Raw genomic sequence first — 23,952 nt, forward strand, 5'->3', positions numbered from 1 at the left:
CCGATGGTGCAAAAGCAATGGTGGATAAAAATGCAGGAATCTTAGCACAAATCAAGGCAGGGCCACAAACTGGAAAAGTAGTCATTGTATTCTTCACCACCACACACTCCCAGAAAAAAAAACAACAAAAAACTAGTTTCATTCAATGTCCTCGATGAGGCCAAATACACATCATTAATTTAATTAAATTTTGACCCTGTTTTTAATATTGTGTGACTACTGGAGCTATGCATGAGGACCATCTGCTAATACTGAAGCATATAGCTGTCTCCAGGAAAAATAGTTTTGCAACTGTTTTCATGGAGCACCATTTTTACTTGAAAGAATTGATAGATTGTGATTATAAACTTATGTATTTAGCAGATATTTTCTTGAAAATCAACAGAGTACGCCTGTCAGTTCAAGAAAGACAACTAACAGCTTTTTTTTTTTCCAATGATAAAATTTGAGCTTTCAAGTGAAAATTAGATTTTCGGACCTCTTATATCTGCCATGCTGAGCTTGACAGATTCCCAAGACTTAAAGACTTTTCTGATGAGATTGGTGATGACAGGAACAAATGTGACTTTTTGATATTGTATAATGAAATGGGCTGACAAACAGAAGAGCTATATAACTCAGAGAACTGGTAATTTCCAAATGATTTATGCATGATATTACAAAATTATACCTGGTAAAGGAATCATTTAAAGTACAAAACAGAATACAAAACGTCCAGTGATATGGTTTTATATTGAACACTGCAGCTAACCTTTAAGAAACTCCATTTATTGAGTTTTGATGTAGCCTTTTAGTTTCCTAGGCTACTTAAGCAAATACCATGAAATGGGTCAGGTTAAACACTGGAAATTTATTTTTTCATGGTTTTGAGGCCGGGAAAATGTTCACATCAAGGCATCATCCAGGTGATGCTTTCTTCCCAAAGACTGGCATTTGGGGGCTGACTGCCGGCGATCCTTGGCTCCTGTCACACGGCAACATCTGCTAGTCTCTCCCTTCTCTTCCGAGTTCAGTGATTTCAGCTTCTTGCTTCTGTGGCTTTCTCTCTCTCTCTCTGTCTGAATTTTATTCTCTTATAAAGGACTCCAGTAATGGGATTAAGACCCATCCTGATTGAGGTGGGCCACACCTTAACTGAAGTAGCCTCCAAGAAGGTCCTACTTGCAATCAGTTCACACCCACAGGAATGGATTAACTTTAAAAACACATTTTTCTGGGGTACCTCAATTCAAAACCACCATAAGCCTCAAAGAGGAACATCCACAGTTATTGAAAAGGCTAAAAAGTGCTCCTCCCTTTTCCAGGTACATATTTGTGGGAGGACAGCTCTTCTTCATATACGCCAAATAAAATGACATATTGCAACAGATTCCATGAAGAAAAAAATGAATAAGGAATTCAGCTGTTTTATATTAAGCCAGATATAAATTCCTTCTTGCAGCTCTTGCTATTTTTAAAGACAGCTAAGTTTGGTAAAGTTCATCTTCTGAATCTCTTCAAGGGGCTAACTACTTAGCTAAAAATAAAAGCAAATGGTACAGTGAATCAAACCATCATTTTCTTCCCCCCCATTTTCCCTGTTCCTGAACACAAGAGCCCCCTCGTGCCTACCCCCCAGTCCCTGTAACCTCTGTCCTCACTCTGCTTCTCAGTCCCCCAGATCTTCCCAGGGTGGCTGGCATGTAGAACTGGCAGACATGATGAGTTCCATGTCTTTGAGGACTCTATGGTGGCTCTTAGGAAGGATTCCTGTTTATCAGCATGACTTCACAGGGCTGATTCCAAGGATCTGAATTCATTTCTGGCTCAACCACACACATTTCAAAGGAGTTTGGGTAGTTTCAGCCTCCATGTGACTCAGTTACTATGGCAGTCTGGGGCTATGTACCCCAGAAAAAAAAGTGTTTAGTCTTACTTCTTTCCTGTAACATGAACCCATTGTAAATAGGACCTTCTGACGATGTTACTTCAGTGTGGGTGTGGCCCAACTCAATCAGGCGGGTCTTAATCCCATGACTGGAATCCTTTATAAGCAGAATAAAATACAGACACACAGAAAGTCACAGAAAGAAGCTGGAAGTCAATGGAACCGAGAAACCAGGAGGGACTGCCATGTGCATTGCTGTGTGACAGAAAAGCCCAGGACCGAGGATCACTGGCAGTCAACACCAGAATGCCAGTCTTCTGGGAGAAAGCATTATCTTGATGTCAATTTGATTTTGGACTTCTAGCCTCAAAACCATGAGCAAATAAATCCCCATTGTTTAAGCCAAACCATTGCATGGTATTTGTTTTAGCAGCCAGGAAACTGAAAGTTATTCATCTGCAAAACGGAATGTAGCAAGGTGCTGTTAGGTGCCATTTTCCCAGAACTGGATATCAAGACCCAGAGAAGAGAACAAGAAACAACATTATCCTCACAGTTCAATATCAGAGAATCACCAGCAATTGGGTGCATGGTCTGTTACAAAGCACAAGTTCAGCAGACCCTGTACCTCCCAATCAGAGAGTGGACTGGAGAGACATTCGTGAAGATGAGCTTTCCCTTTTCACTTCCTAATGGGGGAGCAGGAATTTAGGGTTGCAGACAAAGATCAGTTGAACCTCTTGAAAACTGAACTCAATGACCTGCCCTTGTGCTACCTGAACAGGGCACATGAACCCCTTCTGTGTTACCTGGATACATGGCCCTGCTCAGAAAAGACTCTACATCCCAGACTCTCTTTCATCCCACTGAGATCATGTGACTAAGTTCTGGCCAATAGGATGTGAGCAGCAGTGATGTGTGCAACTTCCAGGTTGTATCTCTAAAGAGCAGGTGAGATCCCTTCAATTGCCCTCTTCTCCCTTCTTGCTACATGAAATATAGATTGGGCAGATACCATGGCGACCATCTTCATAAATATAAATGAGAAAAATTCCCTCAGGGATGGCAGAACAAGATAGAAGCAGCTTGGATGGTGTCTTTTGGGATTTCCTAACCAATACACAAGGGAAACAGCCTTGGAGAGCAAAGTCACGGTGGTGGGCTGCGGGTGGACAGAAGCCCAGTACCATCTCCCCCAGCCCCTAACACTTAAGAGATAGAGAATAGGGGCCACAGAAAGTAGACAGGATTTCAGGGCTAGTCTTTCAGTAGATTGGTATAGGTATGGGACAAAGAGTCAGGGCGTAAAAGGAACATGGTGTGATACCACCAGCTAGGGGCCAGCAGACAGTGCTGCTGCTGCTGTTGAACAGGTAAATCGGACACAGTTCCAGGCACCGTTCTAAGTGTTTCTCATATATTAACTAATTTATTCATCAGCACAACCCTTTGAGGGAGGTACCATTATAATTCTCTTTTATAGAAGGAAAAAAATGAGGCACAGAATGGTTAAGTAATTTGGCCAACGTCACAAGTGGCAGAGCTAGGAGTTGAAGCTAGATGACACGGCTTGAGTCCATGAGCTTTACCAGTCCAAAGGGGACCACCCATGCCTGTTGGAGATATTTGTGAGTGGGCTGCCAGAGCTACTGCTTGTCCTTATTGAGTCCAAACTGAGTCAAGGATAAGGATGAGTCAAGGATAAGGATGACCCAAGGAGAGGATATCATTTACGGTGTCAGACAGTCAGTCTAGGTGTTGCATGTCTGTTCTCACTGACGGGGGTGTGGACAGATGGGAGGCAATACTGATGTTCTGGAAAATCCCATAAACCACCAAGGGGAGGTCTGCAGCTTCAGCAAAATAGTAACTAGGATGGGTATTATTGGCTTAAAAAAATACCAACTGTGGAGCTGATCTCAGGGCTGGGATGGATGGGGCAACTCAGATGATTTGGACACCACTTTGGCCACCATCCCATAAGCCACCCCATCACACTTCCAGTCCTCTGTAAGGCAAGGAACAGGAGGGTCTCCATTGAAAGTCAGGTCCATGGAGCTGTCTCTGGGGTGGAAGGGAACACTGTGGATGGCCTGGAAACCATCACACATTGATCTGAAAGAGGAGGCCCTAGAAGAAACCAATGCAGGCCACATCAACATCCATAGCAGAATGACTGTTCTTAAAACGCCACAAACCGCCACCTGGAGATGCCTGCACCATCAGTTTCGCTGTACCATGTCTGTAGTGTTGCATCCCAGAGTGTACTCATGGAAGAGGTGGCCACCCAGCTGATGTGAAAAGTCTTAAAATGTGACTGTTGGGGATTAAATCATGTCTAGCCTGCACCCCCAAAAAAGACATGTTCAAATTCTAACCACCATCCCATGGGTGTGAACCCATTTGTAAACAGTGTGTTTGAATATGTTAAGGTGTGTCAGGGTGTGAGTGCAAACCCATTTGTAAAGAGGACCTTTGAAGACATTATTAATTAAGATGTGGACACATTTGTGAACAGGATCTTCAAAGACCCTATTCGGATGAGGCCAAATTGAATTGGGGTGAGCCCTGATCCATATAGCTGTGCTCCCATAAACAAAGGAACATGCCAGTAGAAGCCAGAACTCAGCAGAAATGTGAGAAGATACAAGGAGAGGCAGCCAGCCACGTGACAGAGGCAGAGCTACAAATCAAGGGTTGCGGCAAGCCGGCACCTGAACATTAGACTCCAGGAGAAAGCATGGTCTGTTGAGTCTTTGATTTTGGCCTTTTAGCCTCCAAAACTGTGAGACAATATCCCTGTTGTAAAAGCCAAGCTGTGTGTGGTATCTCTCATAGCCCCCACGGCAAACAAACACCGTGGCAACCACCACCAGGGAGCCCACACCACCAGTGGTCTGTGTGCAAGGCCATATCCAAGAGGGCTAATATTTGAGACAGGTTCCTACAGCTCCCACTTGTATTTGTGGTTACCCAGATGCCATTAAAACTTCCAATGGGAAGTTCTGGCCCTAAGGATGACCTCAGCACCAACAGTCTTGTTAGAAGCCCTTTGAAAGTCCTACTCAAGAATAGTTCATGGTTCACATGTGCACGTGTAATTCTTCAAATGTCACTAACTGCTGCTGGAGATGCCTTGCTGCTGGTGTCTTTGTGTCCTACACCTCTGCTGCCCAATCTGGCAGCAGCTAGCCACGTGTGGCTATTTAAATTTAAGTTAATTAAAATTAAATAAATTTTAAAATTCATTTAATTTTTGGTGAAATTCGAATAAGATCTCTACCTGAGTGAACAGTACTGTACCAACATCGTTTTCCCAGTTTTGACACTGGACTATCGTTATCTAAGATACTATCATTGGGGAAAGCTTGGTGAGGGGCACATGGGAAGTCTCTGCTATTTTTGCAACATCTTGGCAGTCCTGAACTATTTGAAAATTAAAAATTAAACACACAAAAAATCATGTCTGTAGTTGCACCAGCCATATTTCAAATGCCCAACAGCCACATGTGGCTAGGGGCTAGTGCAGCCCCAGAACAGACAGAGCTATGTCACTGCAGATAGTTCCAACCAACTGTGCTGCCCTAGAGCTCCCTCCCAAAGTTCCCATTCCAGCTCCAAGGACACTGAACCCTCCTCCGCCCCCCACTTCCTGATGCCCCCACCCTCATCCATCCCGATGCACCCTCTGATGCTGCAGCAGGTTGCTGGGATGTGCAAAGCCTTTGCTGCAGACGCTGCACTTGTAGGGCGTGTCTCCTGTGTGCACTTTCTCATGGACTGCACGGTAGGCCAGGTCCTTGAAGAGCTTGGGGCAGAAGCGGCAGGCGTAAGGGCGCAGAGGGCTGTGCACGCGGCGGTGCTGCAGCAGCAGCGAGGGCCTGGAGAAGGCCTTGCCACAAGCCTCGCAGGGGTAGGGCCGCTCTCCCGTGTGCGCGCGCTGGTGGATGGCCAGGTAGGACGACTGCTTGAAAGCCTTGCCGCAGGTGGCGCACCGGTAGGGCCGCTCGCCCGAATGCACACGGTGGTGGGAGGCCAGCGCGTTGGACTGCTTGAAGGCCTTGGCGCACAGCGGGCAGACGAAGGGCCGGTCGCCGGTGTGCACGCGCTCGTGTACTCGCAGGCTGTGCCCGTACGTGAAGCGTTTGCCGCACTCCCCGCAGGCGTGGGGTTTGTCCTCGCAGTGCTGCCGACGGTGCAGCAGCAAGGCGGGCCCGGCGGCGAAGGCCTTGCCGCAGTCCGGGCAGGCGAAGGGCCGCGAAGAGGCGTGCAGCGGCTCGTGGCGGTGCAGTTCGTAAGGCGTCTTGAAGCGCTTCGGGCAGGACGGACAGGGGAAGGGGCGCTCGCCCGTGTGGATGCGACGGTGCTCCTGGGGGCAGACACAGGACAGAGTGTGAGGGGCAGCGGCTCACCCCTGTAGGACACACCCCTCCAGGTAGCCTCACCTGCCCCTTGCAGGTTCCAGGGCAAGAGACCAAATAGAGGCCCACATACCAGGTATTTAAACATTTTAAAAATAATAAATCAAGCCAACAAACTATTCAAATATGTTCTATCCTTCTACCTTGACAAAAGACCTTGACAATGACTTGGAAGGCCAGGTTCAAATTTAAAATTATTGGAATCCTCAGAGTTCCACACTACAACTTGGTGGCCCGGATTCCTGTCCCCTTCTTTTCCTCTCGAGGGAGAGGCACACACATACGGGCAGCCCAGCCCCAAATCCGAGCTGCCCTGTCACCCCTTCTGCCTAGCGCACACCCTGGGGTGGTGGATATGGGAGAGAGGCCTACTCAGGCCCTGGACGCAGCTTGGGGCTCCTTGAGTAGGAAACTCCAGGGTCCCTCGTTCAGGAGTCATGTCCCCCTGGCCCCATCGGGAGGGGTGCGGCCAAGACAGGGTCCGAGCAGCGCCCAGTAACTGGAGCGATCCAAGAGAGGGCCCCAGGAACAGAGCCGCCTCCGGGCCGATCCCAGAACGTTTCCTTTTCCCCCATCCGCCTCAGCACACCTCAGTCCTCCCCCAACCCCGGCCCCACTGCTCCCCTTGCCAGTGCCCTCTCCCTCCAAATCTTACCTTCTCACCCGCCTCGCAAACGCATCCCCATATCCTATCATCGCATGACCATCCACATTGCCCCTTCCCTCAATCGCAGGCCTTTCTCCAGACCTCTCCCTTCACCTCTCCCTGCTGCTTCCGCCTCCTAGCAGAGGTCTACAGCCATCGTTGCAACCCCGTCTACCTCCACCTGCAGGAAACCGCCCTGCTCTAACCCTCGCCCCGCAGGCCCCGCCCCCACTTCCGGAACACCACTTTGCCGGTCCCCTTCTCCACAGGCCCCGCCCCTCAATCCGGCACAAGCCCCTCCCCCGCCCAGGCCCCGCCCACTTCCGGTCCACTTGCCCGCCTCCTCCCTGCAGGCCCCGCCTGCCCCAGGCCTCTCCCGCCCTGCTCCGCACCTGCAAGTTGCTGGCGCGTTTGAAGCGCTTGCCGCAGGCGTCGCAGCGGTGCGGCCGCTCGTCGCTGTGCACCAGCCGGTGGCTCTTGCAGTCCGAGTGGCGTTTGAAGGCGGCCGCGCACAGGCCGCAGCGGAAGGGCCGCGCCGCCGTGTGCACCACCTGGTGGCTCAGCAGCTCCCACGCGCGCTTGAAGACCTTGCCGCAGGCCGCGCAGCCGAACGGCCTGGGCCCCACCAGTCCCGCGCGGGGCTCGGGGCCGTCCTGGGGCGAGCCCTCCGCCGCCGCCGCGTCGGAGACCAGGCGCGCCGTTGAGTAGGCCCCGTGCTCATCGATGAGCTGCACCAGGGCCGGAGCCTCAGCCTCGGCTCCTCCAGGCGCCTGGGGGATCGGGGGAGACGGGCTCAGTCCCTGGACATCCCCGACGTGCCAGGTGTGGGGCCTCAGCCGCTTCATCTGTAAAATGGGGAGATAACGGTACCCCCCCTGGCGGAATGGTGATGCGAATGCAACGGGGTGATACCGAAATCCGGATCCTCCACCATCGCCTCTCCTACTGATTTTTCATTTCAGCAAAAGGCAGTGTTTTCCTTCCTTCCAAGTGCACAGGCAAAAACCTGACACCTCTCTCACACACCCTCATCCAACCCCTGGGCAAACCTGCCAGGTCTATCTTGAAAATACACCCAGAATCAGTCCATTTACCAATCTCCACAGTCACCACCCTCGTCTGAGCAAAAATCATCTCTTGCCCGGACATTGAAGCTGTTTCCACACTGGTTTACCATAGTCTGTCCCCCAAATGGCTGGCGTCTTGGTTAGGGGAGGCAATAAATTAACCTTTTGGTGTGTTTAAGCAGGTTTGAGTTAAGCTTTCTAGTGACCAGCAAAGATACTCAGGTGCTAATCCCTGGAATTTATGAATGTTAACCTTACATGATAACAGGGTCTTTGCAGATGTGATTACATTAAGGATCTGGGGATGGGGAGATATCCTGGAATATGTGAATTGCCCTAAATGTAATCACAAGTATCTTAATACCAAGGAAGCAGAAGGAGATTTCACACAGAGGGCAACGTGATGCCAGGCAAGACGCTATGCAGCTTGCTTTGGAGATGGAGGAAGGGGCCGTGAGCCAAGGAATGAAAGGAATGCAGCTCTAGAAGCTGGAAAAGGCAAATAAATGTTTCTTCCCTAGAGCCTCTGGAGGCAGCATGGCCCTGACAACGCCTTGATTTCGGGGCAGTGAAACTGATTTTCCAGTTCTGACCTTCAGGCTGTTGGAAACAAATGTGTGTTGTTTTAAGCCACCAAGTTGGTGATTATTTGTTACAGCAGCAGCAGGAAGCTAATGCATGCCATTTGCTGCTGAGACTCTAAACATACAGGGGCCACTGCTACTAAAAAGTTTACTTGGTGATCTCGCTTATATGAAATACCTCAAATAAGCAAATTCATAGAGACAAATAGATTACAGGTTACTGGGGGCTGGCCAGTGTGGGGAATGAGGAGTCATTGCTTAATGGGTGCAGAGTTTCCGTTTGAGGTGATGAAAATGTTTTGGTAATGGATGGTGGTGATGGTAGCACAATATTGTGTATGCAATTAATGCCACTGAAAGTGGTTAAAATGGGAAATTTTGAGTTGTCTGTTACTAGAGGGAAAAGTTTTTTAAAAAACAAGAAAAACATTTTATTTGTCATTTATTTAGCACTTTCTGTATACTAGGCACTATACTGAGTGCTCACCATAACCTACTCATCGCTAGGGAAACTGAGGCTCAGAGAGGCTAAGTCGCTTGTCCAAGGTCACAGAGGTTGGAAATGGAAGAGCCAGGATTTGAATCCGGAAAGTCAGGCTCTAAAGCCACCCTCACTGATGCCACGCTCTCCAGCCTCCTCAGTATGTTCACAGACCCCTTAGCTAAGGTATTAGAGATAATGTGATCAGCTAATATTTACTGGACAATTTAGAGGATGCCAGGCACTGTTCTGAGCACTTTATGTGGGGTTAACTCATTGAAAACTCACTCTATGAGATGGATATTTTATTATCCCTTTTGGACAGAGGAGAGAACTGAGGCACAAGAGGTTAAGAAATCTGAATAAGATCACACAGCCAGTAAGAGGCAGACTGGGATTTGAACAGCACTACCCTGCCTCTCCATAACAGTGAACCCTCATTTGATAGATTGGGGACCCAAAGGCCCAGAGTGGGACAGGAGAGATTCCAATATCACACAGCAATAACTGGTCCCTCCTGGTTGGGACTCAAGCCAGCTGTCTCTATTGCTGTCCACATGCTGTGTGACTTCAGGGAAGGTGAGAGGTCTCTCTGAACCTCAGTTTCCTCATCTGAGAAATGAAGAATTTGGACTGGACCAAAGCGTGGTCATCAGAAATGCCAGGAGAGGTTGCTGAAAAATACTTATACACGAGCACCCTGCCGAACAGATTTCAGAATACAGAGCTCCGGGAGAGGGGACACTCCTCACCATTCAACAGCCCAACTCCCTGCCAGGTGCTAACCCACTGCTCTAGATTCTGGTGATAGAGCAGTGATCAAAAGAAGCAGACTCTCTGCCCTCTAGTGTAAGCAGGCAGATAATAAAGAAATAAATACAATGTGAAGCTTGAATGCAACAGTTTTCATGAAAACTGGCTTGAACACAATAATTTAAAATGAACTGACATACAATGGTTTTCTTGAAAATGAGTTTGCATACCAAAGTTTTCCTGAAAACCAGCTTCCATAGAGGAGTACTCATTACTGTGAGCTAGTATGCAACTTTTTCATTAACACTAGCTTGAAAACAGTAACCTCATGTTTTTTAAAAGAAATGAGAAATGTAGCAGGGGGAAGGGATAGGAAATGCCAGGGGTAGGGTGAGGGTCTTTTTAAAGGGTATGACTTGGGAAAGCTCACTAAGAAGGTGACATTTAAACAAGAAGCAAGAAGAGGAGGAAGTGAGAAAAGAGACATTTTCCCAAATGCCTATCAAGTTTGAGATCCAGCATGATCGTGCATCTACCACTGACTCTTGTCCTAGATCCAAAAACAATGTACACATTTGTTTGCAACTGTTTTGCACCTGACACCATCTCTTGGAATCCCTACAACAACCCGAGGCTCAGGCAGAGTGGGCACAGTGCAAGGCACAGAGCCAGGACTCACACCCACGACTCCCTGAGGCTTTATTTCTGTTCAGAGCCAACGTCTCGGGGAGGGGAGAAACTCACCTCTTCCACTGGGACCTTAGGTTCCTCAGGGACTGTCCTCAGTTGAGATGGATCCAAGCCCCGACAGTCTGGAGGGTCTCCAAGACCCACTTCTCCATCTCCTGCCTTCATGGAGTGGGGACTGTCCCTGATGTGGCCTTTGGGCCCAGAACGTGGAGGTGGGGATGAGGCGGGGCTGTCGTTGGTCAGCTCTGGACTGTGAGGAAGGGGCAAAGGGGACTGAGGGAGAGAGAAGGTGAGTCTCAGGCAGGTGGCTGGGAGGGATGTCTCCATGCTTCATGTGGGAGTGGGAAGGGGCAGGGGTCACCTCCCGGGTCTTACTGTCTGATTGGTCACCAAGGCCAGAACCCTGGGAGACTGTTTCTCTCCAGGACCCTCCTCAAGGGATGTGGGATATTGCCAGGGCCTCAATCACCAACTATACACTGTTCTCTCCATCCCCACACCCTGACCTCTACTCATGCTTGTCAGCACCAAACCTCCCCACTGCCCCCCACAGCTTGCTCACCTCCATTCCACCTTCACATGGCCCCAAAGGGGTCTTTCTATCACCCAGAGCTGACCCTGTTCCTCCCCAGCTATCCCAGAGCTCCTCAATCTGGTGTTCAAGACCCTTGGGGCCAAGTCCTCTGGGCCTGTTCCCACCTCCCTTGACTTCCCTGTCTCATGCACCCTCACAGCACCAATGACCAAGCACAGCTGACAGCACCATGACCTCTCTCCTGAGCACCCCGGCCCACCTGCAGACCCCTCACACACAGACACCTCACACTCACCACCTCTACACTGACCTCAGAGTTTCCCACAAACCCATTCGTCCTCCCGGGTTCCCATCTGTGGATGGCCTCATTGCCCACCCAGTCACTGGGCCAGACCCCCAGGGGCTGTTCTCACCCCCACCCACCACCAAGCCCATCAGTCTTCACACCCTGTCCCTTGTCCCTCCTGCATTTTTCTCTGCCTTGTCTCCTCTCTGTCCCCATGGCCCTGGCTCCAGCTCAGGTCTCCTCCTCTCCTGTCTAGAACGTCGGCCCGGTCTCCTCTGCAGCCTCGACCCCTTCTCCTCTGCAGCCTCGACCCCTTCAGTCCATCCTCCACGTGACCCCAGAAGGGTCTTTCTACACCCAGAGCTGACCCTGCCCCATCCCTGCTCACAGCCCTACCCCTGACTTCTTGAAGCCCCTTGGGCACAGTCTAGCTCCTCAGTGGGCTTCCAGGCCCGTTGGAAATCTGCACCCCACCCCAGCCTCGGCCCCCATCCTCTCCAGCTTCACTCCTCACGTATTTGCCTGTGGCCTTTACATTCCAAAGCGCAGCCCCTCCTTTTGCAAGTAGGTCCTTAATCCTTCCACCGGGGTATTTGCACCTGCCCCTTACATTTGCTGTAAAAAAAAGCCTCTGTCGGAATCTAAAGCCTGCTTCAAGGCATAATTTAAACACATCATCCTCAAACACTCACTCTTGACTCTCCCCCATCAATCCAACTCGCACCCTCCCCCTTCACACACGCACAGGTCACCTGCAAGCAATGCCCCCTTAAACAAGTGGCCTCTTCCAACCACGACATCCCCCTCATTCGGACACACAATGAACTCGCCCACTCCCACCTGCCCACGCAGCCAACTCACCCACCGGAGGCCTCGCCTTCTTTTCCTAACAAAGGTCTTCCAGGTACCGCCCTACCCTTCAAACTAGGGTCTCCCGAAGCCCCTCTGTTCTTCCAACTGTGTGATCACCTTACCCCCGGCATTGTCCCCCGACCTCCGCGACAATGATCTCGCCCGCCGATCCCTTCCGCACCCCCGCCATCCCTCTGCTGGAAAACATGGTATGTCCTGGAGTGGCAAAAGAAAACGGGAATCGGGCGAGACCATTACCCAAGAAGGGGGGCGAGGCATGAAGTGAGTCCTGTTCAACTGGGGACTGACTGGACCGCCGCCGCCGTCGTCAGGCTATCCGGTGCCCTTCAGATTCTGCAGTTCTCTTCCCAAACTTCGCCTCCTCTTTATTGCTCCCCCCACCCCACTTAGTGCCGAGCGCTGCACCTTTCCGTCCAGGTATACTTCCGGTTCACAGGAGTCTCCATCCATCGGGGCAGAAGCGCTTCCGGCTGCCTGACAGCGCATGCGTAACATCTGTCTGGTCCATTGAGGAGATATGAGTTTGTTTGGGTCTAAAGACAGTCATTGGAGACCCTTCCCATGCAGCGTCACCAACTTCCTTCGGACGTCAACCCACAACTTCAGTCTCAGAAAAAGGGACAAAGGTGGGCTGATATATAATAACGACAACTTTTTTAAATACTTAGCATGTATGAGACAGTTTAAGCACATTATTTTCAATTCTCAAAACAACGCTGGTAGGTTCGTATTATCCCCATACCCACGTGAAGAAACTGAGGCTCAGAGAGCGAGCCTCCACGAGCACGTGACAGAGCCGTCATGGGACCCAGGTCTATGTGACTCCAGCTAGGTGCTCTGTCTGCTAAAATGAGAACCATTGAAACTGGGGGATCATGGGGATGAATCCCCTCTCCGCTATGTGACCTTGGGCAACTCACCAAACCTGATTTAGTTTCTCCAGCTGGAAAATGGGCATAATGCCCATATCTTGGGGTTCTGGGGGGGATCGTGATGATATAGGTAAACCACATGGCACATTGTAGTCCAGGGTTAATTAAATGCCAGCATGCAAATAAGCCAAAAAGAGCATGTGGAGATCTGTGTAGACAAGGTTCTGCATGTCTACGGAGAGGAGTTGCTACTACCCACCTCCTGTCAATTGTTGCCGCAAAGAACACAGGTCTGCAGATGAATCATCTGAGGTTTGGCAGATGTGAAATTCATCTGGCACCTGCTTTGGCAGAGTGAATTTCAAACCGTTTTTTTTCAGAGCCTCAGGGTTCTTCCCAGGCACAGTGAGGAAATGTTGGGGAACAGAAGGGGACAAGAAAGCAAGACCTGGTGTGCTCCAACTCCTGCTCCCTGCTCTGAAATAATTTTGATGACAGGCAGTGTTCTAAGTGCATTCCATGGATTACCTCAGTTAATCCTCAAACTTATGAGATGGACATGATTGTTATTCCCACTTTACAGATGGGGAAACAGAGGCACAGAGAGGGCCAATCCCTTGCCCAGGGTCAAACAGCTAGTAAGTAGCAGAGCTAGAATTAGAATCCAGGTCATCTGTATTTACCTTGCCCAGTTGCTCTATTTTACTCATTTATGTATTTAATGCCAACCTTCCTGCCTTGGACCCACGCTCCTCCAAGTGTCCTGCTCCAGTCTATCTCCGAGCATCTCTTGAATCCATGTGCCTCTCTTTGTCTCTGCTAACACCACCAGCTGACTTTAGGGTGCCAGCATCCTGGTTAGGGATGCCTGCCACAGCCTCCTCTCTGGCCTCTAAGCTTCCATCCTTGCTCCTTACAGTCCATTCTGTTCTTAAGAACATGTTGCTCTTGCAAAAAATCGTCCAACAGCTTCACAATACATTTGGAATAAAGCACCAACTCTCAGGTGAAGCACCGCATGGTTTTTATGTTGCACCATTCTCCCGCTCTCATTCCAGTCCAGTCAAGCTGGCCTTCTGTCAGTTCTATGACTTCAACAAACCCTTTCTGAATACCAGCTTATTTCAGTTATCTGTTGCTGCTTAACAAACCACCCCATAATTTAGTGGCTTAAAACAACAGTTTCTAATTTCTCACGATTCTGTGGATTGGCTGGGCAGTTCTGATGCAGGAGGTACTGGCTGGATGTTGGGACAATTTGATGGTCCCAAATGTCCTCACTCGCCCTGGGGCTGGCAGGGAGAGATCCCAGTCCTCCTTCACCTGGGCTTTTCTCCAGGGCAGCTGAGCTCCAATAAGGAGCGTTCTAAGCAGCAAAGACAGACGCTGCATAGGCTCGCTGGGCTCTGCCTCAGAAATGACACAGCAGCACTTCTTTTGCAGCCTTTAGTCAAAGAAGACACAGTGCCAGATTGAAGGCATGGGGAAACCGCCTCCTCTCAATGGGAGGAGCAAAAAAGAATTTACAGCCTTCTTTAATCTACCACCTGGGCTTCAAATTTAGTGTTTTCTCTGCTTGGAAAGCTCTTCCCCAGATCTTCCCATAGCTAGCTCATTCCAGGCCTAGAGATCTCAGCCCAAATGGCCCCTCCTCAAAGAGGTCTTTTCTGACCATCTTATCTAAAGTGGGTCCCCTCTGTCACTGACACATTGCCCGGTTTTATTTTCTTCCTAGTGTATGATGGTTTTTAATTACTTGACCCATTAGAAAGTAAACTCTGAGAGGGCAGGGTCCATGCAGTCACCTTCCCTGGTGCCTTGCGCAGTGCTTGGCAGGTGGTGGGTACTCCAGAAGCTGAACAGTGAAAGGGGCATCCACCAAAATCCCCCAGCTCCAGAGTCTTGGGCTTCTCCCCAGGTATAAACCGAAGCCAAAGATGGTACTTATTTCCAAATAAGGTAACAACAACACCACAGAGGAGGAGAAGAGTTGAAAAAATGTGAGCCCCTGTTCACTCAGAAAAAAATAAAAATAAAAAAAAGTCCAGAAGGCAGGGAAACAGCTTCTAACCGTGTATTTTCAAACTGCAGGCCACGACCTATGGCAAAGGCCTTAGAAATATCGTTGTAATACAGCCACACCCCTCGGTGTTCCCTTGGCTATGGCTGCTTTCCCTCCATAAAGGCAAAGTTCAGCGGTTGCCATGGAGACCGTATTTCCTGCAAAGTCAAAATATTTCCCACCTGGCCCTTTAGAGAAAAAGTTTGAGACTTTGTGGTTGTTACTGCAGCCTAACCTAGCCTACCCTCTTGGTTCCTCCTTCTTGAGCTAGTGTGAATTGGGTTTCTGTCACTTACTACCCTGGGATTCCTGATATTCTCTTTACTCCCTTACACTTTGCTCTATTCACAACCTGTCCCATCGATTGCTTCTCCCCTTTCCCCCATCCCAAAGAACCTTAGAGCTTGACTGGATACTTGAAGATATCTTGTCAAGGAAGTTTCAGACAATTCTAACCTCAAAACCCTTGCTATATGAAATCTTACCCAGTACTCAAGTCTCTCCACCCTTGTTTAAAATCACTCTTTCAATCAAGTCCCCTCATTTTCCAGATGGAAAGGGGAAGTGACTTACTGTGATCCTGGAGAACTGACACTGCATTCTTTATGCAATTAATTCAGGCCCCACCTTTCTGTTCTGTGTCCCCCTGCCCCATATTTCACTCCCCTCCAGCACGTTGTTTTCCCTTGTCCTGAAGACGTAATTAGCTCGAGGCAGCAGGATTTAAAATATCCCACAAACTCCTTTTATTCTTACAAGGAAATAGGCACATGTGACTCCTCTTCCTGCCCTGCTTTCCCTGGACACTACTTGGCCAGGGCTCACCAAGACAGGGTCAGCCTCAATTTGGAGTGAGGTGGCGGGAAGTGGAACAGTAACTTCTTAGTATTTTCCTTCCCATTTGCTAAGAGCAGCCAGTCAACGAGGACCGCAGACCAGACCACCTTACCCGTCGTCCCCCAGGGGCATCAGGCTGGCATCGAAGAGCGCCCTCCCAGCCCAGAGGCGTGCCACAAAGAGGTGGCGGCAGGGTCTGTGGCTGGCAGTGAAGATGGAGCAGCTGCACGAGGCCAGGTCAGGCCCTATGGCAAAGGTGGCCCCCTGTCCCCCACCACTCCCCTCAAGGATGAACCCCCCATCCCCAGCTGGCCGGATGGCGCCCACCGCCCCGTGCCGTGCCAGGGCCAGCTCCTCTGCCACCAGGGCTGCTGCTTCTGCAGGCCAGGCCTGCTGGTACTTCTGGGCTACCTCCTCGGCGGGCAGTGTCCTCAGCTCGGCTGCCAGGCTCTCAAGCTCCAGGAGGCCCCGCACCAGGCCCGCCAACGAGGGATCCGTGGCCAAGACAGGCAGGAGCTTCTGGCGGTGGCTGCCGAAGTGGTCCACGAAGGGGCCCTGGCCCTCCACCCCGCTGTGGCAGTAGGCCCAGCAGGCTACCCAGGCATCCCTGTGGGGGTGCCAGGCCTCTAGGAAGTAACGGAGAAACTCAAGGGGGGCCGTGTCCTTCAGAGTGCGCAGGTACTGGTTGTACACCTTGGACGAGGCGGCGTGAGCCAGGTTGTGCAGCAGGTTGACGAGCTGCCGCTGCCCTGGCCCCACCAGTTCTTGCGCCCGCCTGCCCAGGACCTCCAGAACCTGCGTCCGGCACACCTGTGCCCTGGCATGGGGCAGGAGCTCCTGGAGGGCGTCCAGGCCTGGGAGTGCCGCCCCTACCGTCAGGCACTCCACGCGGGCCTTGATCTCGGGCACGCTCTGCACCAGCGAGGCCACGATGAACACCAGGAGGTTGGGCGTGCCAGCCTGGCTCAGGCAGTAGGCCACCTCACGCCCCCGCCCGTTGGCATCCTGGCACAGCACAGAATAGAGCTCAAAGTTGCCCGGCAGGCAGGCAGCCTGGTCCAAGAAAAGCAGGTGGGGGCAGGCGCAGGCCAGCGCCTGCATGTGGGAGGTGGCCAGGAAGATGGAGTTGAGGACCGCCGCGTCTTCCTGGAATACCAGTTTGACCTTGGCCCCTGGGTCAGCACGGAACAGGGCATCCAGCTGGCTTAGGAGCTCACACATGCCCTTGTCCTTGTCGCGGCTGTACTCCTCTAGGTTCCATACCAGATCAAGGGCCAGGAAGCGCTTGGACACGCTGTTGGTGATGCGGATGGGCAGCCCCAGGCAGGCCTCTAGCTGGCGGCGCCGGAAGCAGCGGGTGAACTCCAGGGGAGCCAGCTGGTGGTTGTGCTCCAGGGTGGCCTCGGTCACCACCAGGCGGTCCCTCCTGGGGCCCAGACGGAGGGTGAGCTTGGCTGGGCAGTCAATCTTCTCTCTCCTGGGGGGTGGAGGAACGGACAGTGAGAAGGGTCATGCATTCAGGCAGCCAGAAACTTCATTCATTTATTCCACAAATATATTTTGCACCTACTGTGTGTCAGGAACTGTTCTAGGCCTTGGGGGTTCAGCCACATACAAAGCGAAGCCCTGTATGTTCTAGTTGGGGAGACAGACCGTAAATAAATCAATCAGTAAAACAGGTGATAAGAGCTAAGGCCAGATATAACGCTGGGAGTGGCTGGGAAGGGGTGCTGTCTTAGGTAGAGGGGTCAGGGCATGACTTTAGAGCTCAGACTTAAAGGGAGTGAGGTAACGAATGAGCCCTGTGGAGACTGAGAGGGTAGCCTGCTCAAAGCAGAAGGAACTGTTGGTGCAAAGGCCCTGAGGCAAGGGGGGGGAGGGGCACGGTTATTCATTTAGAGAGTCAACAGACCCATCCATCCATCCACTCACCCATCCATCCACCCATCCATCCATACACCCACCTATCCATCCATCATCCATCCACCCACCCACCCACCCATCCACTTGCCCATCCATCCATCCATCCATCCACTCATCCATCCATCCATCCATCCACTCGCCCATCCATCCATCCACTCACCCATCCATCCATCTATCCACTCACCCATCCATCCATCCATCCACTCACCCATCCATCCATCCATCCACTCGCCCATCCATCCATCCACTCACCCATCCAGCCATCCATCCACTCGCCCATCCATCCATCCACTCACCCATCCATCCACTCACCCATCCATCCATCCATCCATCCATCCATCCACTCGCCCATGCATCCATCCATCCACTCACCCATCCATCCATCCATCCTTCCACTCACCTATCCATCCATCCATCCACCCATCCATCCATCCATCCATCCACTCACCCATCCATCCATCTATCTATTCACTCACCCATCCATCCATCTATCCATCCACTCACCCATCCACCCACCCACCCATCCATCCATCCATCCATCCACTTACCCATCCACCCATCCATCCATCCACTCACCCATTCAATACTGAGTACCTCCTATGTGCCCAGAACTGTTCTAGGCTCTGCAGCTAGCATAGAGCCCAAAATTGACAAGGCTTCCTCCCTCTTATCGCTCCAAAGCCTGCCTCCCACAGCCCCTGGTTGTTTGCTCTGCCCCCCGAGTGGCCCTGCACGGCGTGTGGTGCCCTCTGCCCCACTGTGAGCTGATGTAATACACTGCTGTCCATCTCAACTGTCCAGTGTCAGGGGCTGTGTGTTTGGCCGTCTCCATAACCAGGGGGCAGGAATTCCTGGGCAAAACACGCAGGGTTGTTTCGAGGAGCAAATAAAGTAATCACTTAAACGATCGAAGCACTATAGGGAAGAATAACCAGCACTGCATGCGCGGTTATTAAAAAGTAAGAAATAAACAAATGGAAAGCCTTATAAAAGGACTGTTTGGCATGGTGCTAAGTGTTTCCCTATGTTACCATGTTTCGTGTTTGCAATAAGCTGAGGAGGTAGGTGATCATGTTTCTCCCCCATTTTGCAGATAAGGAAACTGAGGCACCAAAGAGAGTTAAGTAACTTGCTGAAGGTTACTTGGCTATCAAGAGGCAGAGCCTGGGGGATTTGAACCCAGGCCGCCCGGCTGGGTTTTAACGACACCCGTGATGACAGGCCGACACCCGTGATGACAGGCCGTGTAAATAAGTCTGATGGGAGCAGGGGGAGGGAGGCCCGGCGGGGCGACTCACTGCTTGTTGCGCTGCACCTTGCTCTGGCCCACGTAGGTGCCGCTGTGCTTGCAGATGAAGCGGACGAAGCGGAAGCGCAGGGTCTTGGCCAGGTTGGGCAGGAAGGACGGTGGGTCCTGGCACGGGGAGACCAGCGGCTTGAGGCTGGCGATGATGAAGAGGACCTTGTGCCGCTCGCACCAGTCGTCAAAGAAGCTGCTGAACTGGCGCCACGAACGGAACTCCTGGCCCAGGCCCAGCTCCCCCATGGCCATGCCGGGCTGGGCAGGGGAAAGAGAAGAGGGGCTGCCGACTGCCCTCCCGGCCTCCCCACTAAGCAGGGGCCCAGGGCAGGCTGCAGAGAGAGGCACCCTGTTCTCAACCCCCAGTGCCCACCATCACCAAGCCCTGACCCTCCTGGCTGTCAAGACTCTCTCTCATCCATCCCCCTGCCACTGCCCGAGGCCTGGCCGTTACCTTCTGTCTCTGGACTGTTGCAGAAGCCCCCTCATTGATCCCCAGGAGCTTCCTGCCTCCCAAATGTGTCCTGTTCCTCCCACTGCTTACAACCCTCCATGGCTTCCCACTTTCCCCAGGAGAAAGTCCAAGCTCCTGGGCCCAGCCTTTGAGGACTGTTCCTCTCCCCTCATTTATAACTACTCCTTCCCTTTAAACGCCTACATCTGCAAGCGTCTCCATCCTACTAGGAGACCCTCAAATAGCTCAGTAAGACGCCTGGCTCCCATAAGGCCTCCGGAGATGTCAGCTGAAAGAGTGAAAGGGGAGCCAGTTACCAAGCCCGTCCCCTCCTTGCCATCCACATGGCTCAGCCCGGGCCTCATCCTCTCCTGCCAGCACCATGGCCCCAGCCTCCTCCCTGGACCCCAAGCCCTCAGTACCTGCGCTTTCGGGTATGAACTCCCCAGGGATCTTTCTACACCTAGAATGACGCTGCCCTGCTCCTGCTCCAACCCTCCCATGGCTCCCCACGTCCTCAGCTCAGATTAAAATCTTCACCCTGGAGACTGACTGCTCCTCACCTTCTCCCCCCTAACACCTCATCTGATTCACCCCCTTCTGGCCTTGGACTTCCGAGAAGCCGTCCTAAAATGCCCTTCCTGAGCCCCCAGACTCCCCATTGGCCCCTCTACTATTTGTTACAGAGTCAATTTGCAGAAACACCTGCTTTTGAGAATTCCTTCCAAGACCAAGTCCAAATGTTATAGTTTATAAAGGCTTTCCCCGAACTGACATGCCAGTCTTATTTGTATTTTGCACCCCCAAACCAAATACACAATAGATGCTTAATAAATACAGTTGGTGAAAAGGTGACTAAATGAAGAGTACAAATATACCTAGCAAACAAAGGTGCAACTCTGGGCTCGGCACGGGCCAGGTTAGGAAAGTAAATATGCGAAGAGCTGCTACTCTAGTCAAAACCTGGTAGGAAAGACCAAAATGGGGGAATTAATTGTCTACTAAATATTAGGTGTCTTGTATGGCTTCTTTCGCCTAATCTGAATGACGATACCCTTACTCTTTTGTCACCCCTCACTCCTTCAAAGACCTTAATTCAATTAGAATAATAATAATTGATTTTAATAGTGTGCTGGTTTGGATGTATTATGGCCCCCAAAACGCCATTATCTTTGATGCAATCTTGTGGAGGCAGCCGTATTCATGTTGATTAGATTGGAACACTTTGATTGTTTCCATGGAGATGTGACTCAATCAACTGTGAGCGAAACGCTTGATTGGATAATTTCTGTGGAGGTGTTACCCCGCCCATTCAGGGTGGGTCTTTATTGGATCACTGGAGTACTTTAAAAAGAGCCACACAGGCCCAGATGCAGAGCAACTGAGAGTGACATTTTGAAGAACAGCTGCTGCTAAGACAGGACAATATGCCCCAAGAGCAACATTTTGGAGAACACCATTTTGAAATGCCACCTGGGAGCAAGCAGACACAGCCACATGTCTTCAAGCTGGCAGAGGTTTTCTGGACGCCAAAGGCCATCCTTCAGTGAAGGTGCTTGATTGTTAATGCCTTACCCTGGACACTTTGTGGCCTTCAGGCTATGCCTATGTGACCAAATAAACCTCCCTGACAGGAGTTAATCCATTTCTGGTATTTTGCTTAACGGCAGCATTAGCAAACCGGAACAAATAGCATGAGCTAACACATATGCACTAGTTACAATGTTCCAGGTACTATTACCAATGTAAACTGATTTAATTGATACAACTTGCTTGCAAAACTGATACTATTTTTCACCCCGTTGTACAGATGAGGAAACTGAGGCACGGGAAGGTTATATAATTCTGCAATGATGCCTAATTCCATATGGCATCTCAAATCCTCCTCCATCACCTCCTCGTTCATTTCCTACTGCATCACTTACCTCCTGGTGTGCCAATTCCTCCTTTATTACCCAAATCCTGGTATAAATATTTGTCTATGTCCCCCAACTCCCCTACGACTGTTTCTCTCATACCCTAACATCCCCTGTAAGTTGCTGCTCCTGAATTCGAAACAGCCCCTGCTCATTTGATCCACATGATGTACCAAGCGCATCCTGTGCCAGGGTCCCACAGCAAACAGGACATAGGCCGACAATAAAACGGCGAATAATAAGCAAATAAATGAATCATTTTAGATACAGATGAGTTTTCCAAAAGAAAGAATTTAGGGGAGATGTGATAGCTCCTGGCGGTGGCAAGGGTGGGGGGGCTACTTTCATTAGGATTAGGGAAATCCTCTCTGAGGAGGTGAAATTTAAGCCCGAGGAGTGTAAAGAGCTGGGATGGGCATTCCAGGTGGAGGGAATAAACTGAGGTGAAAAATGTAACAAGGTTGATGTGTTTGGGAAACAGGGAGAAAGCCGCTGCAGGTCAGGCAGAGGAAAAGAGAGGGCGAGTGATGAGATAAGGTGGGACTGTCAGGAATCAGGAAACCCCTGACGTTCGCTCTCATACCCCAATTCATCCTATGCAAGAGTGCTATCCACTAGAATGTTCTGTAATGATAGAATGTTCTAGAGCTGGGCTATCTTATACGGTAACTACAGGCAACATGGGGCTGTTGAGTACTGCAACTGTGACTGGTGCATCGGAAGAAGGACATTTTTAATTTTTAAAATTTTAATGAATTTAAACTAGTTTACCCACACGTGGCTAGCTAGTCCTCTAATGGACAGCACGGTGATACAACTCCCCATAACACCTCAAACAGCAAACTCTTCCTATAACTCCTCCACTCTCAAAACATTCCCAGTGCTCCCTACAAACCTCCACGCACCCTTGTAAACATTCTAAAATGACCACACTACGCTCAGCCAGCACGATTGTCTAACTTTCTTTCAATGCCCTTCTGCACACTCGCTGCTCCCATCACGCGCCACTCCCTACCCTGCAAGTCACAGAGAGAGTGTTACCGGGTGAAAAGAGCCCAGACTCTGGGACCAGCTGTCTGGGTCCAAATCCTGATTTGGCCACTTCCAAGCTGTGTGATTTTGTTTAAGTTACTTAGCTCTCTGGACCTTAGTTTCCTCATCTGTAAAATGGGGGATAATAATGCTACCTCAGTGGGTTGTTGGTGATGTTTCAACATGGCACCTGTGCAAAGCAGAGAGGGGTGCAAGTAGTTTCCCCATGTCATCTGAACCATTCTAGAATATGGGTGAACTTTTCCATAACAAGGTTTTAAAAAATAAAGAACTTCCCATAGCCACCACCACCCAACATTAGTATCGGCCTCAAAGCCCCTACCTTCTTAACTATTTCCAGCTCCTCCTCCAGCAACCCAATTACCCCATAATGCCCCATATTCCCTATAATAATCCACTATTTCCAAACACCCCCGATTTCCCATAATCAGGGCTGCCAAATAACTCCCTGTTATATCTGAATTTCAGATAGCCAACAAATAGTAACTTAAAGAATTATGCATTATCTATCAGAAATTCAAATTTAACTGGGCATTCTTCCCCCTACATCGGGTAACCCTACCCAGAATGCGAAATCTCCAGTGACTCCCAGAAGCTGGCACTTAGTTGACCTTCTATAAATAGTGACTGAATTTATACAATACCCCAATTCCCTTATAAACCTTCCAACTTCTCTTCATAGCTCCAGTTCTTCCCATTCGCCCCCAGTCGCTCCACGGGGGCCACCAACTCTCCTTTTTCTCTACCACCCTAACTCCTTCCCAAAATCCCAATTCCCTCTATAGTCGCGTCTGTCCCGCTCACCCCTATACTCCCAAGACCTGGCAATGCCTGGCACGGCGCAGAAGCTCTACAGATAATTGCCGAATTATCAGTAAGTTTAACTTCACGATGTTCCCTACCGCATTCTCACTTCCCCCAAAGCATCCCAGTTCTCAGTGACCTCCCCCAATCCCCTTACTGATGCACCATAGCGCTCCCATTCCTTCCAAACGCCCCCGATTCCCCTAATATTATCCCCACTCCCCTATTTCAAACCAATTTCTCCAGCACACCTTCCATTCCCCCACTAACACCCCCGCTCCCCGGCTGTTAACTCTAATTCCTCCCACGACATCCCTAACCCCCTTCATCTCACCCCCGCATCATGGCAACGCCAACCTCGAGCTTCCCTCCGCGCCTCCCGCCCGCCAAGCCCGGCCCATTACCATGGGAACGAGAGCGGGATCCCCTCTCCCCACTCACACCCCGAGATGGCGGCCACTAGACCCAGGCCCCTCCGACCCGGAAAAGGAGAAACAGGGAAGTCCCAAAATGCTCAGCGCGCAAAGG

At 50.6% G+C, this 23,952-nt stretch overlaps 2 protein-coding genes across 12 annotated transcripts; both read right to left on the reverse strand.

The window, feature by feature from the left end:
* Positions 1-2,211: 2,211 nt before the first annotated feature.
* On the reverse strand, positions 2,212-13,817 carry LOC119521773 (zinc finger protein 664-like). Of its 7 annotated transcripts, none has more exons than XM_037820424.1 (4): positions 12,441-13,817; positions 10,564-10,782; positions 7,327-7,809; positions 2,212-6,236 (listed from the first exon to the last, which is right to left on the reverse strand). In XM_037820424.1, the coding sequence occupies exons 1-4, from the start codon at positions 12,459-12,461 to the stop codon at positions 5,535-5,537; spliced, it is 1,425 nt and encodes a 474-aa protein (XP_037676352.1). In that variant the 5' UTR covers positions 12,462-13,817; the 3' UTR covers positions 2,212-5,534. The 7 variants fall into 7 exon arrangements, with proteins under 7 accessions (XP_037676352.1, XP_037676353.1, XP_037676356.1 ...); XM_037820425.1 differs by lacking the exon at positions 12,441-13,817 and adding an exon at positions 12,305-12,414; XM_037820428.1 differs by lacking the exon at positions 12,441-13,817 and adding an exon at positions 11,845-12,058.
* A 2,042-nt stretch (positions 13,818-15,859) lies between these two features.
* Positions 15,860-23,952, reverse strand: LOC119521769 (uncharacterized protein ZSWIM9-like). Of its 5 annotated transcripts, XM_037820414.1 has the most exons (5): positions 23,829-23,878; positions 20,530-20,614; positions 19,213-19,455; positions 17,545-17,609; positions 15,860-17,451 (listed from the first exon to the last, which is right to left on the reverse strand). In XM_037820414.1, exons 3-5 carry the CDS (start codon positions 19,447-19,449, stop codon positions 16,083-16,085), a joined length of 1,671 nt encoding a protein of 556 aa, XP_037676342.1. In that variant the 5' UTR covers positions 19,450-19,455; positions 20,530-20,614; positions 23,829-23,878; the 3' UTR covers positions 15,860-16,082. The 5 variants fall into 5 exon arrangements, with proteins under 5 accessions (XP_037676342.1, XP_037676340.1, XP_037676343.1 ...); XM_037820412.1 differs by lacking the exon at positions 20,530-20,614 and having other exon boundaries at positions 23,829-23,952; XM_037820415.1 differs by lacking the exon at positions 20,530-20,614 and having other exon boundaries at positions 23,866-23,884.

Source organism: Choloepus didactylus, chromosome 27 (assembly GCF_015220235.1).
Source record: "Choloepus didactylus isolate mChoDid1 chromosome 27, mChoDid1.pri, whole genome shotgun sequence".
Lineage (NCBI taxonomy): Eukaryota > Metazoa > Chordata > Mammalia > Pilosa > Megalonychidae > Choloepus > Choloepus didactylus.

Bases quoted from the DNA above. Each gene is read 5' to 3' on its own strand.
- LOC119521773 (XM_037820422.1), bottom strand. From the start codon at position 10,836: ATGGAGACATCCCTCCCAGCCACCTGCCTGAGACTCACCTTCTCTCTC. The intron at 7,810-10,563 runs GTGAGTTTCTCC...CCATTCCGCCAG, and splicing joins CTAAGGTCCCAGTGGAAGAG to GGGGGGTACCGTTATCTCCC. The intron at 6,237-7,326 runs GTGCGGAGCAGG...GTCTGCCCCCAG, and splicing joins AACGCGCCAGCAACTTGCAG to GAGCACCGTCGCATCCACAC.
- LOC119521769 (XM_037820412.1), bottom strand. The intron at 17,610-19,212 runs GTGCAGCGCAAC...CTCCCCAACTAG, and splicing joins CCTACGTGGGCCAGAGCAAG to AACATACAGGGCTTCGCTTT. The intron at 17,452-17,544 runs GTAGGTGCAAAA...TCCACCCCCCAG, and splicing joins AGAACAGTTCCTGACACACA to GAGAGAGAAGATTGACTGCC.